General features: G+C 40.4%; 1 protein-coding gene across 1 annotated transcript in view; it reads left to right on the plus strand.

Annotated features, from left to right (window-relative positions):
* Positions 1 to 12,940, plus strand: part of LOC106957082 (receptor-type tyrosine-protein phosphatase U) — a 125,548-nt gene that overhangs the window by 42,297 nt on the left and 70,311 nt on the right. The window contains exons 6-10 of the mRNA XM_015048287.1: positions 1,118 to 1,435; positions 3,225 to 3,334; positions 6,062 to 6,263; positions 9,879 to 9,981; positions 10,061 to 10,328. Of these exons, the coding sequence (XP_014903773.1) occupies positions 1,118 to 1,435; positions 3,225 to 3,334; positions 6,062 to 6,263; positions 9,879 to 9,981; positions 10,061 to 10,328 (1,001 nt within the window). The remainder of the gene's footprint in view (positions 1 to 1,117; positions 1,436 to 3,224; positions 3,335 to 6,061; positions 6,264 to 9,878; positions 9,982 to 10,060; positions 10,329 to 12,940) is intronic.

Here is a 12,940-nt window from a genome sequence, read left to right on the forward strand (position 1 = left end):
ATATATATATATATATATATATATATATATATATAACAGGGGAGAAAAACTGCACTCATAACAGCAGAGATGTTATTTGAAGTGAAAACAAAAACAGTGAGAGTGAGAACTAAAGGTTATGTGTCTTTTTTTTTTTTTTTTACATTGTATGTAAACTTCACGTTTCAACCGTAGCCCTTGATATGATACATTAGTTCCTATTTTGTGGTGTATTAGCTACAGTCTTTGACTTCCTTGTTCTAGTCTGTGCTGAAGCGAGTTAGGAGAGAAATGAAGACCTTGGCCAGTAACCTCAAGCGCCTCTGATCTCACCCTTATCTGTATTGTCATTTTCCAGCAACGGTAATCCATTACAGAAAACGCCCTATGAAAAGAGGAAAGCCATACGCTACATTATGTTGAATATTGCTCGACAAACAGGCACTGATTGGGTTAACAACAGCTGTTGATAAAGGCCTCGATTGATAAGAACGGTGTCCTTGGCTCAACTTTGCATCTCTTCAGCTTCAGCCGTTCCCCCAAACACTGGCTGTTCTGTGCCTCTGTGCATAGAGGCTCTCTGTAACTCTCAGTGAGGGCGGCAAGGGGAATATTAAAGGCAGATCTCTTGTTCATTTAGTCTGAGTCAGAGAAAGTGCAGTTTAACTCCTCTGTGACGGGAATTAACGTCTAAAAATATACCATGACCCAACAGTAAAAGTGACCAGGAGGAAGTGAGTGTCCTTGCGTAATGCTGGCAGTTTCGCCACGATGGGGGATTAAACCTCCGGGCAGAGAGTTACAGCTACTGAAGAGTAAACTTACACTGCGGCACAGAGGAGGGAACTGGTGGGCGAACGACAGAAACTCAGCCTGTCCTATTAATTAGCGCAATTGGCGTGAGCTCCAGCTCTGCCATCAGGGATGTGGGTGTGCTGCGCTGGCAGCAAACTGACCTCTGTGTTGTGGCCGGGCAATATGGCAGCATGGATGAGAGAAACTGCTGAGGTGGTCCATAAATATTAGTCAGATTTTTCTTTTTTTTTTTTTTTTTTTAACACTTTCTGAAAGTCAGTGAGCCTTCAGGACTTTCTTTCTCACTTTCTGTTTCTTCATTACCTTCTTTTATTTCTCTCAGAGCCCATGCGTCCGCTGCGAGGCCTCGTCGCCACAGATATCCAGTCCAGGCAACTGTCCCTGCAGTGGGAGAATCTGGCGTTCAACCTGACACGCTGCCATACCTACTCAGTTTCCCTGTGCTACCGCTACACCATGGCAGGAGGCGGCGGAGGCCACAACACCACTATACGCGAATGCCTGGCAGTGGAGCACAATGCCTCACGCTTCACACTTCGTGATCTGCCGCCGTATCACGGCGTTCACGTACGTCTGTCGCTGGCGAACCCGGAGGGGAAGAAGGAGAGCAGAGAGGTCAGCTTTCAGACCGAGGAGGACAGTAAGTATCTGATGGAGGTTAAGCTGCACATATTAGGACACAATCTGAAAACTGGAAGCAAGAAAATGACATGTCCGGAAGCGATTGAACAAGTTTAGGGTTTCAGATTTATGTGTGTGCTTTATGCTTAACGTTTCAGTCTGTTTAACTGCATTATTTTGATAGCAGGTTTTGATTGCAGATACATGGCTGCACATGTTGAGCTCTATAATTTCTCTATGGCTCATACATGGGCAGTTAGAGGTCATATGTTATATGGCCTCTAATTAATTTGCCATTATATGTACATAATCATTTATATTATGCGCATAATAAACACAATTACTTAAATGTGATGGTACAGTTCAGGTTAAAACAGCTTTTCTACTTAAACATAGATAAACTGATCATGTAGTTGTTTCCTGCAAGCATCTTAAATTAGTGTCTCTACTGTTTTATTTTGTATTTAGAGAATGTGTGTGTGTGCATCTCTTTAATTTAATTTACAATTTTTGCAAAAAGTAAATATTTATTGTTAATAGAATGTATGTTTAGCATGCAGTTTACTGTGATAGGTAATAGTTTTGCTATTGGTTTATCTGCTAATGAAGTCTTTTGCAGCACTTATGTAGAAGTTCAAATTGCCACATCCTGTCATTTAGTCATTTTGAAAGCCAGATGTTAACGGAGTTAGTCTTTAGTGAAGTATTTGTTACATGAAGAATAAGAATCTATTTCCTTAAATGTTATCACAAGAAATGTTAAAGTGGAGAATTTCCAGCACTGAAATGTTTGACTTTAAGGGTGTGTGAAGTCCTTAAGAAGCTCTTTTAAAGTATATCTCTGTCAATATAAATCTGTTGTGTAACAGCTCCATACTGTATGTCAGCTGTTTTTTGTCTTTCAGGGTGAATTTAACATAAAGCGGTTTTGTACAGTGGAGTTGTCATGCATGTGTCTGATCTGAGCGATCCTGAATACGCGTCACAAAAGACATTTTATTTTCAGACTGAGATGTAAAGGAGAAAACGAGGACAATCATGAGAAAGAATTTCATGCCTCTTATCTTCTATCTGCAGTGGCATATCATCTGCATGGTGGTGGAGAGAAAAATCAATTCTCCCATGAAAAAAAAATCTAAACAAACAAGATTTCTTACAATGAGATAAAGACACAGAGAGCGATCCACATGCAATTTTAAAGCAAGTGTTTTTTTTTTTTTGTATTTTTAGCTGTTAGGATAACGATATATATGTATATTTTAATACAGAGCATGCCAATTATGAGAGCTTTTTGCCAAAGTCTTAGTAAGCAACTTTTATCTGAATTCAAAGAGACAGCTCAGCTGTTTTGCTCTTGCTTTAGCCTCAGGCCTGAATCTATCAGTGTTCCTCTGTACACAGCTTGCACAGACTGCGAAGACACGGCCTGCAACTGTAAAACCCAGAAAACGGCTACCACTTAAATATTCAATCATTTACATTCATGTCGAAATCAAATTTCCACGCATGTGGGTGATGTATTCACAAATATATTTAAAGTTTCACTGAAGATTGCTATGAAATTATGATACTTTGTGGAAAGTTTTCTCTCGTGTGTGCTGCAGATAAATCCTTCATGCAGTTTATGTATTAAAAGTGTCCTTATCAGATCTTTTCTGCCTGTCTGCTCTCTGGTAGTGAGTTTCTCTTGTGGCTCTTTGTTCTGAGCCACTGTGACATTCACTCTGGTGATATTGACACGACAGGCTCATCGTGGGATCAGCACTTCAATTTCCCTGACAAATGTTTGCTCTGACAATTTCTCGTAGTTCCCGGAGGCATAGCGCCAGAGTCGCTCACCTTCACCCCTCTGGATGACATGATCTTCCTGAAGTGGGAGGAGCCTGTCGAGCCCAATGGCCTAATTACGCAGTACGAGGTGAGACCATGGAGACACTTCTGTTAGATTAACTTACATAGTTCATAGAACAGCACAGACACACGTGGAGTGAAGCGGTACGCTTCATTTTTACATAATAAATGCACAGTGATATATATTTTACACTAAAAGTTTTGGGGTCAAAAGTATAAAATTCTATTTTTAATTAATTTTATTCATGAGGAAACAAAGTCTGTGAGGAGTTTTGAGTCTTATTTCAGAAGCTTTGAGCCCACAAAATACAGGGCATCTAGTTTGAAGAATCTCTTTGAACTTTATTTTGAAAAACCAATACAATCTCAGGCTTATGATCATTACTTAGTGATATTATGCACTGCTGTTTATTCTTTGCTATTCCAGGTGCTGATGAAGAAAGACACTTCAAAATTTATATTAAGACTGCACAAGGAATTTATTTAGGACAACAAAATTCACGCTTGACGCATCTTGTGTCACTGTACGAAATTAATCATATTTTGTTCTCCTTTATAGATCTATGGCTAAAACTCCAAAATTAAAACAAATGCAAAATGATTAAACGTACTATTTTTTCTGCAATATGGTTAGGCTCCTCTTATATGATGATGTCTAATTTCTTGCGGGACCCCCTGCATGAATTGGTGTTCAAGAGCTGGTCAAGCGTGAAATCATCTGAATCTGATCAACCTCAATCTCTCTATGTATCTCCAAAAATATCAGATATGTGCTGTTTGATTAGCGAGCATGTTGAGGGCTGCTGATATCGAGAGACAAACAAACGCTTAACCTTTAAGTCAGGGGTCTTCAAATCCAGGTTTCAAGGGCCGGTGTCCTGCGGCTTTTAGATGTGCCCCTGGTCTAGCGCTCTTGAATCAAATGGCTAAATTACCTCCTCAGTATGCAGTCAAGTTCTCCAGAGTGACCTCATTATTTGATTCAGATGGGTTGAAGCAAAAACATTGGCCCCCGAGGCCTGGATTTGAAGACTCCTGCTTTAGGTTTTAACAGGCAGATGCTTGAGAAAGAGTCTGTTTTGTTTTTTGTTTGTTTTTTAAGGAAAACTCAGATTTTTAGCATATGCAGGTACAGTGCGTTGCTGATGTCCTTTTAGAAACTTGCCAAACTCTAATGTTAGGCTGCTTCTAATTCTCAAAAGCTAATACTCCAAAAAAAAAAAAAAAAAAAAAAAAAATCTAGTCCAAATTTGCACTCATTCAAACGGAGGAGCCGATACCAGAGCAGAAAATATCTGTTATTTCCTGGAAACCGAAATGTGCCAGTTCTTGTAGTGTTTTTGTTTCCCTGGGGTGAAAAATACCCCCCTGTCCATTTACTGAGTCATTTTCAGTATCGCTGGCACAAAGCAGATTCAGTACACTGCGTGCTTAATCACTAAAATCTTCCACTGGTGCCCCCTTTCAGTGCACGGTTCACTGTGTCCGTACTAACAAAAATAGCAGTAAGGGCTGGATACACTCGCTGACCTTGCACACAGGCTTCGACTTAACATTGCACTTGTCCCGTTGGAACAGAGGCTGGCACTATTAATCAATAACTCACACACATTTGTTTTAGCTGTGGGGCTTCCATTTAGCTAGGTAATGATTTTGTATTTACTGTACACTCTCTGTCTGTGGTAAGCAATCTGTAGGTCTGCTTACCGATCCTCACAGCAATGCTTCCTTTCTTGACCTCTTGTGCAAGGACTTTATTTAATCAGACCCCTACGTTGACAAATAAAGTGATTTCTGCACCAGATGGTTTGGACTTTCTCGTGAGGATCACTGTGACCTGACAGAGAAAGCTGTGAGAAATAATCTTCATTACTCGTTGACCACAAGGTCTGAACGCCATCGACTGCCCTCCGCTCTGCAAACCTCCATCGCTGTTCTGCCAATCATCTTCCACCCTTTTCTCCTCAGTGTCCCTTTTCTGTTTGCTTAATTTCTAATAAGTAACAATTATATTGCAACAACAAGCAGGCATGAGCAAGCCAATTAGAGAGGGGTTGGGAGGTATCCTCAGCGTGTGATGTTGGCACTCCCAGTTCATAATGTCTGCTCGTGTTCGTTCCTTTAAATTAAAAGGACCTTCTTCAGCTCTGATGTGCGTCATAATATCCTCACCCTAATTGCAGGCAGGTCACATCATTTAGCTCTTGTCTCTTTCAAACAGTTCAAGTGGAAGCTCTCCACCAGGTACATGCGAGGCAAGAAACCTCTTGAAGAAAAACTTTCTGTAAAATTACACTTTTTTTTTTTTTTAAGGACGGTGATCTGTGGCATTTTGTTAACAAGAGTTAATTGAACTTATAAACACGGATTTAAACACTTGAGTATACTTTTTAATGCAGGGTGTCCAGAGTTTTTGACCTCAATAATGCGCTACTTAGGCAGGCAATCATTCATCGCCTGCATTAGTTTAAAAAAAAAAAAAAAAAAAAAAAAAAAAAAATCCCACCACATTGCTTAAACCCATGCAACTTAACAGTGGCAATGTCAATTAGGTCTTATTCATGTGAAATTATAAACTGCACCGGCCTAATCAGCACAACCATTTAAGAAGCTAATTTATTTCTTAATTGAGTGAGTCATAGTGAGTAACTTCTATAGAGCCTTTCAAGGGGTGAGTTAATAGTCTTACATGAAATCTGTCAAAGTCTGCAAACACAGCTCAGAATCAGGGCCACGGTGACTTGCTCTTACCCAATTAAATGAAATCATCTTGTGTTTTCTCACCTGCCAATAGATCAGCTACCAGAGCACCGAGTCGTCTGATCCAGGCATAAACGTCCCAGGACCCAGAAGAACCGTGTCTAAGCTCAAGAATGAGACGTACCATATGTTCTCCAACCTCCACCCGGGAACGACTTACCTGATCTCTGTTCGAGCACGAACGGCGAAGGGCTTTGGCCAGACCGCCCTCACCGAAATCACCACCAACATCTCAGGTACAAACACCAATTTCACCAATTCCCTGTTTCATAACGTACAAGTTATGTACACCTTGGTACGCACACTTTGTTGGCTTCCTGCACCGTTGACAACAAATGAACTTAAAGGACATTTTACATTTTACAATCAGTTTTTGAGATTTGCAATAAATATTATTTCTTCAATTTTTATTTGAATGCCATTGTTCAACTTCAGTTCTCGTCATATTTAGCTATCCATTCATTTAAAATGCTTAAATTTGAGTTTCAGCAGTTAAAGTCTCTCTTTAATATTTTCCCTCCTGTGAAAATTTTTATATTTACAGTGCATGAAAAAAATTTCCTTACCTAGCTGAAAAAAAAAGAAATACAATTTTTGAAGTATTTCAACACCAGAAAAGAAGAGCACAAGAAAGGGTGAAGGCACACAGATTGGTATTGTCGGTTAATTAAAGAAAGGAAATAAAGCAAAGGAACGTCAATGACCCCAGGAAAGCTATTATGACAAACGACAGGTAAAAAAATTTTTCTGCATCATTTCTGACAACTGCAGCGTGGAAAGAAACAGGTGCAAATTGCTCACATCTCCTGGATTTCACGGGTAGGACTGCTTCTGCATGTATTAGTGAAAAATGCTTTGTGAATCCAGAAAGAAAACATATTTCAGGAGAAAAATGGTTGTAAAAATGTTGAATATTGCACTACTTTTTTAAATTTATCCCTTAGATCGGAGCCACATTTAAATTATTGTTGTTTGCGTCAGTCTTGTTTCACTAGATAGGTCATCGACAGTACACTATAAAACACTTTGTTTATTGGCTTCAACAACATCCATCTTGTAGCCTTTATATTCTGCACTAAGTTCTTAGCCATCATGTAAGGATTTCGGGATTGGTCTCTTTCGACCTCTGTGTTTCTCCTTCACTGAGGTAAAACTGCGGCTCCCACAGTGGAGGAGCCATATTTCATCACTTCTCCAAACTTGCGGGACGCTGTCAGCTCACAGTCCACAGGATATAAATTAACACGTAGAAGGCAGAGAACCTCCTCAGAGGGAAGCGTGTTGTGTGCAGCGCATGAAGAAAAAAGCAGACACATTCGTGAGACCTGAATGTCACTTCCAGGAGTCTCTGAGCCCATTACTAGTGGTAGGATTTCAGCCTTTCTGTTGCCGTTACCTTTTGATGATGCATTCTCGCTAGCTAAAGAGTGGGATTACATCTCAGAGGAGCTCACCGCAGTCCCGCTGTTTTACCCTCCCTTTCTTTTTTTAGCCCATATCTCTTCGCAGGTAGGTTCACGTTGTGTGTTATAGATTAAACCCGCCACTCTGGCCTGTCGGATGCTTACGAGAGAGACTTCTGGCACCAATCCAGACCACGGATAGACTTCAAAAGTCTTTGCAGATCATCATCTTCCGGCTTCAGCGGCCCACAGTGCAGAACATTCACTTACGCTGAGCGTCTCCTAAATCTGCGCTGACAGCTAGCAAACACTGAACACCTTCAGCAGCCACTGCTGTCAGCATCTTTAGACAACACCCCACCTCACAATACCTGACTGCACACATTTCCTCATTGGCCGGCGCACTTATACATTCAGCGGTGTGCGTCGCTGTGGCTGATGCACTAATATTCTTCAGACAGACTGGACCTGGCAGCAGGCTTCAAACTGTTTTTTTTACTGCCATGCTCCCTTAGTGTCAACAAACACACACACACACACACACACACACACACACACACACACACACACACACACACACACACACACACACACGGTTTTCTTTAAAGCCGCCGCCCGTAATTGATGTCAGCTCTATTCTGCCGCAGTATTAGCAAACTGCCTTTTAATTCGATAATTATCTATGCTTCATGAATAGTTTGCTCTGCTTCCCCCTTACTAATTGACTGCTGATATTAAAGAGAAATGTGCCACAACATCTCTGGGGAGGAGCGCGACTTTAGCCAAATCCCTTCAAATGAGAAAGCCATTCAATTTAGCCTCACTCCTGTGATTTTTAATTGGCGCTGTGTCCAAGACAACTGAAAGGGGAATTTGAGTATCGTGCTTGAAATGAGATTGTGGGTGTTTGGTGTTATATAAATGTTGTGTCTCCATGCTAAAAAGGAGTAGGCATTCTGCTACTACTAATCTAAATCATTGTCGTTGTTGTGAAACGTCGAAGGTGCAGTTGAATTAGTACTGCCTTAATGAGGAGTGTGAAGGCAAGTTTATTTGCTTCTACGGCGCCTTGCTGTAGTATTCATACCCCTGTGATTTTCTTACATTTTGTCACCTACCTGAAACTTAAATTTATTTAAATTGGATTTTGTGTTACAGGTTGACACAAAAAATGCATAATGCAAGCAGTATTTTCAATTCTTCTGAGGATAAACCTTGAAAAAGTATTCAGCTTCCACAAATGAATAATTACAGAGCTACCTTTTGCTGCAGCCATAGTGGACTGCAGCAAAAGAGCCTTTTACAAATCTAGAGTATATTTTTGCCTGTTCTTATTTGTAAAATAGGTGAGCTAAGTCTTTGCCTTGGCCATTCTAACACATAAATTTACTTTGATCCAAACCATTTCATTGTAGCGCAGACAGTATTTTTAGGGAGGTTGTCCTGCTTTAATGTAACCCTCTGCCCCGGTCTCAAGTCATCTACTTTGGTTACAGGATTCCACTGTAATCAGTTTAGTCCATTTTCCTGTCAAGTCTAATCAGTTTGCTTGTCCCTGCTGAAGAAAAACACCTGGACAACATGATGTCGCCACCATCATATTTTACTGGAGGAAAGGTTCAGGATTGATGTGTAGTGTTAGTTTTCTGCTATACATAGTGTTTTGCCTACTTATATTCTCATCTGATCAGACCAGTTTCCTCCACACATTTGCTGTGTCTCCTAAATATTTGCAGCAAAAGGAGCACATTATAGTTTTCCTTTTACAATGGTTCCTGTATTGTAACCCTTCCATAGAGAACAGATTTTTGGAAAGCAAGACTAATGGTGCTCCTGGCTCCTGTCTGCAGATTCTCTCATCTGAGCTGTGAACCTCTGCAGCTGCTTCCAAAGTAACCATGGGCCTCTTGGCTGCTCCTCATATTAATATTCTCCTTGCTCGGCCTGTTGGTTTAGGTAAAATGCCATGTCTTGGTACTTTTGTAATTCTGCCATTCTTTTCAGCTGGCAGATAAAACAGTGTAATGTGGGATGTTCAGAGCTATTTCAAGACCTCTTTAAACCTTTTTAAACTTCTCCGCAGTTCTAATAGTGGCCTGGTTTTGTGTCTGTATTGCGCTGTTTGTTCTTGAATATACTCTGACAAATCAGAACACCCGCATTTAAACAGAGATTAAATCACACATGTTGACTGTTTATTGGGATATTTGAAGGAAATTTGCTGCATTTACTTTAATTTGGGATTATCGAAGTCTCCTCAATGGAAATGTCATGTTCATTTAAAAAAAAAAGTGCAAAATTGGCAAATCCACATTTTCCATGCACTTCACTTTTTTTCAGTTATAGACTTTCTCTTGGTCTCTCACATAAAATCCCTAAAAAAATAGGGACTGCATGTGTTGTCTTTGAGACCCAAACCCTAAATGTGTCTGCTATGTGTGCTTCCAGCTCCTACATTTGATTATGGAGACATGCCGTCACCTCTGGGTGAGACGGATCATACAATTACTGTGGTGCTGCGCCCTGCGCAGGGCAGAGGAGCGCCAGTCAGGTAAGATCACCTCAAACGAACATGTCATGTGCTTTTAATACCATGGTCTATTAAAGTTTCATATCCACTCTGTTCCCAGCACATACCAGGTGGTGGTTGAAGAGGAAACTGTGAAGAAAGTGAAGAGGGAGTTGGGGCTGCAGGAGTGCTTCCCGTTGCCCATGTCTCACGGTGAGGCTCAGGCGCGAGGCACGCCGCACTACTACACAGCCGAGCTCCCACCCAGCAGCCTGCCAGAGGCCTTCACTGTCGGAGACAACCACACGTACAATGGCTACTGGAACACACCTCTGGACCCGCGCAAAAGCTACCTGGTCTATTTCCAGGCAATGAGCAACTTCAAAGGGGTGAGTGATGAAACTCCGGCCAGAGATGTTGCAGATCTGACAGTATTTGATCACCAACCTATAAACATAAGTGTTTAAAGCTATTCCATTGAAGGGCCTTTTTGAATAAGTCTGTTTTTTTTTTGTTTTGTTTTTTTTTGTTTGCTTGTTTGTTTTGCAGCTCTAATTATGTGGTTAAAGCTGCAGGGCACTTGGCATTGTCTGAGATCACAACGCCCCAAATTATTATTTGTGCTGTTAGAGAAATTGTTGGTCTGAAAATAGGCTGCAAATGTTTACATCCCTCTGTTTTTCGATTCTTCGGAAACAAAACATTTCTGAAAAGGGAATTATGTGCATTCAGAAAAGAGGACCTCTGACTAGCTGAAATTACCTAAAGTCCAGGGACTTTTCAGTTCCAATTCAGTGCTGCTTCCCTGCATCATTGTTTTATAGCAGGTAAATACTCTAGACGTTCCTTGGGGGATGCCACATTACCTGTCTAGATTTCATCACAGGAAAAGTTCCTACCTTTGTAAGGCAATTACTTAAACATAATTGGGTGAAGGTGCAGAGAAACAGAGGTAGAAAGCTGGTGTTTTAAAATGTGTAGTCTATGAAACTTGACTGTGATGGACAAAGGTGTTTGCTGCAAGGCAGTAAAGAGTTATGTCACTTTAACATATTTAAAAAAATTACTTTCTTTCTATGCTGTGGTTGAAGAACAGTTAAACATTTATATATATATATATATATATATATATATATATATATATATATATATATATATATATATATATATATATATATATTCGCTCATATAGTTTTTGCAAAAAGTTACAGGGCTTCTTCTTTTCTGTACAAAGTCTGTGCCAAACACTGACTCGTTGTGACTTACGTACCAGTGCTTGGTGTAGGTCTCAATTTGTTGGACTTCTTTTTCCTGCATATTTTAGGAGCGCTAACTACAGACGGACTGGGTTAAGTTTCCTGGTTTCAGGTACGAAATGTCAATAAGCTTTAAACCACTTTACCAATGGTATGTGGTCATAAAATATTGTCTGAAATTTTGAAGGAAGTCGCTCTTTACCTCCCACACTTTATTCATGAGCACTTTCTCTGAGAGAACAGTGAGGAAGCCCATTCCCATTGATGAGAAGTAATCCTGTATTTTGTGTCACTGTTGGCAGAACTGATTCCCGATTTCATGTCCTTGATACTAGTCAAACTCATTAAAGTGGAACGAAACCCAATGTTAAAGCACAATCCCGCCACAGACAAGTTTTGAAAAAATTCCACCAAAGTTGGCGGTGCCAAGAGACACTGAGGGGCGCAATCAAGTGTGGGGTGAGGGGATTAAGTGGAGGTGTGAGTCTGAACAGAAAACCCATCTGTTCAACAAAATCTTGTATGCAAACCATAGCAAAGTTTTCTAAGCCATACATACACAAAACATATTTTGTCATTGTTAAATCACAGACAGGAGACCAACAAAAGGTGCTATAGGTGGAGATTTGTCAGGTACTCCTGATACCAATCATTTGAGAACATTGATCCCTGAAAGTAGGTTGGGATGTCTGCGATTTTTAAGCCCATCTCACACTCCTGTAGAAAAATCAGTCTGCTAATTAAATGTGGGGATGGGTTTAGTTGGTCTCGTAATGCTAAAGCGAAACTAATTTAGATTATAATTTAGTCTAAACATAGACAAAACTTTGTCATTCTAAGGTGTTTTGTTTGGGATAATAAATGTCTTTGTAATTATTTAAGATCCATCTCAGTGTGAACTGTCACCGTCTCAGCTAAATCAGATGAATTTTGAGTCGTGGCCAAAACCTTTGGCCACGACTGTCACAGAGAAACGACACAATAAATAACTTTTTTATTTGTATCAGTTTTGGCTTCTTGAGTCTCGTCTGTTGATGGCTCCCATATTTTCCTTTTTGAGTCGAGTATGGAATATAAAGTCCCACAAATAGGGCTGGGTGGCTCATCCCTTCCAGTATCATCTGTTTCCAACTCAGTGGAGAAGCACATGGAGGAGAGTGCAGTGTGAGCACTTCACAAAACTAGCCTGCTAAGCATGGGATTAGACTGGGGACGCCTGGCTTTACCAGCGGATGGGATTATGCTTTGTTTGGCCTGGCGAGGGGCCAGCATTCTTGACCCATGGTGCCAAATCATACAGCCAACATTGTCTCCAGTGTTTCAAATCCTGCAACGTACAGTTTCATTCAGTGCTGAAATCTTGCTGTTGCTGGTCTGAAGCAATCCTCTGTATGGAACACGCGCACGTGTGTGTTCAATAAAATGGGCAAAATTCATGATTCCCCTCCTAATAATAGAAGCCATTCCAAAGTTTTAGGGTTTATGGAAGTGAAAGTATACAGAGCAGGTTGTTACTTGTCCTATAAGTTACAGAAGGATATAAATGGTGACATGTCACAGCAAGCCTGCAAACAAAATGAACTGCAGTAGTAAAAAAATAAATAAATAAAAAAGTGACAAATTCACAAAGTAAAATGGATTCAGAAAGCATGTAAGCCGGGTAATTAGACTACTAACAAACCAGCCAATCATGCTCCATGGTACTTTTGTCTGATAATAGTGTTATTAACATTTGAGAGCCATCA

Source organism: Poecilia latipinna, unplaced genomic scaffold (genome assembly GCF_001443285.1).
Source record: "Poecilia latipinna isolate Pla-1442-1.1 unplaced genomic scaffold, P_latipinna-1.0 Scaffold872, whole genome shotgun sequence".
Classification (NCBI taxonomy): Eukaryota; Metazoa; Chordata; class Actinopteri; order Cyprinodontiformes; family Poeciliidae; genus Poecilia; species Poecilia latipinna.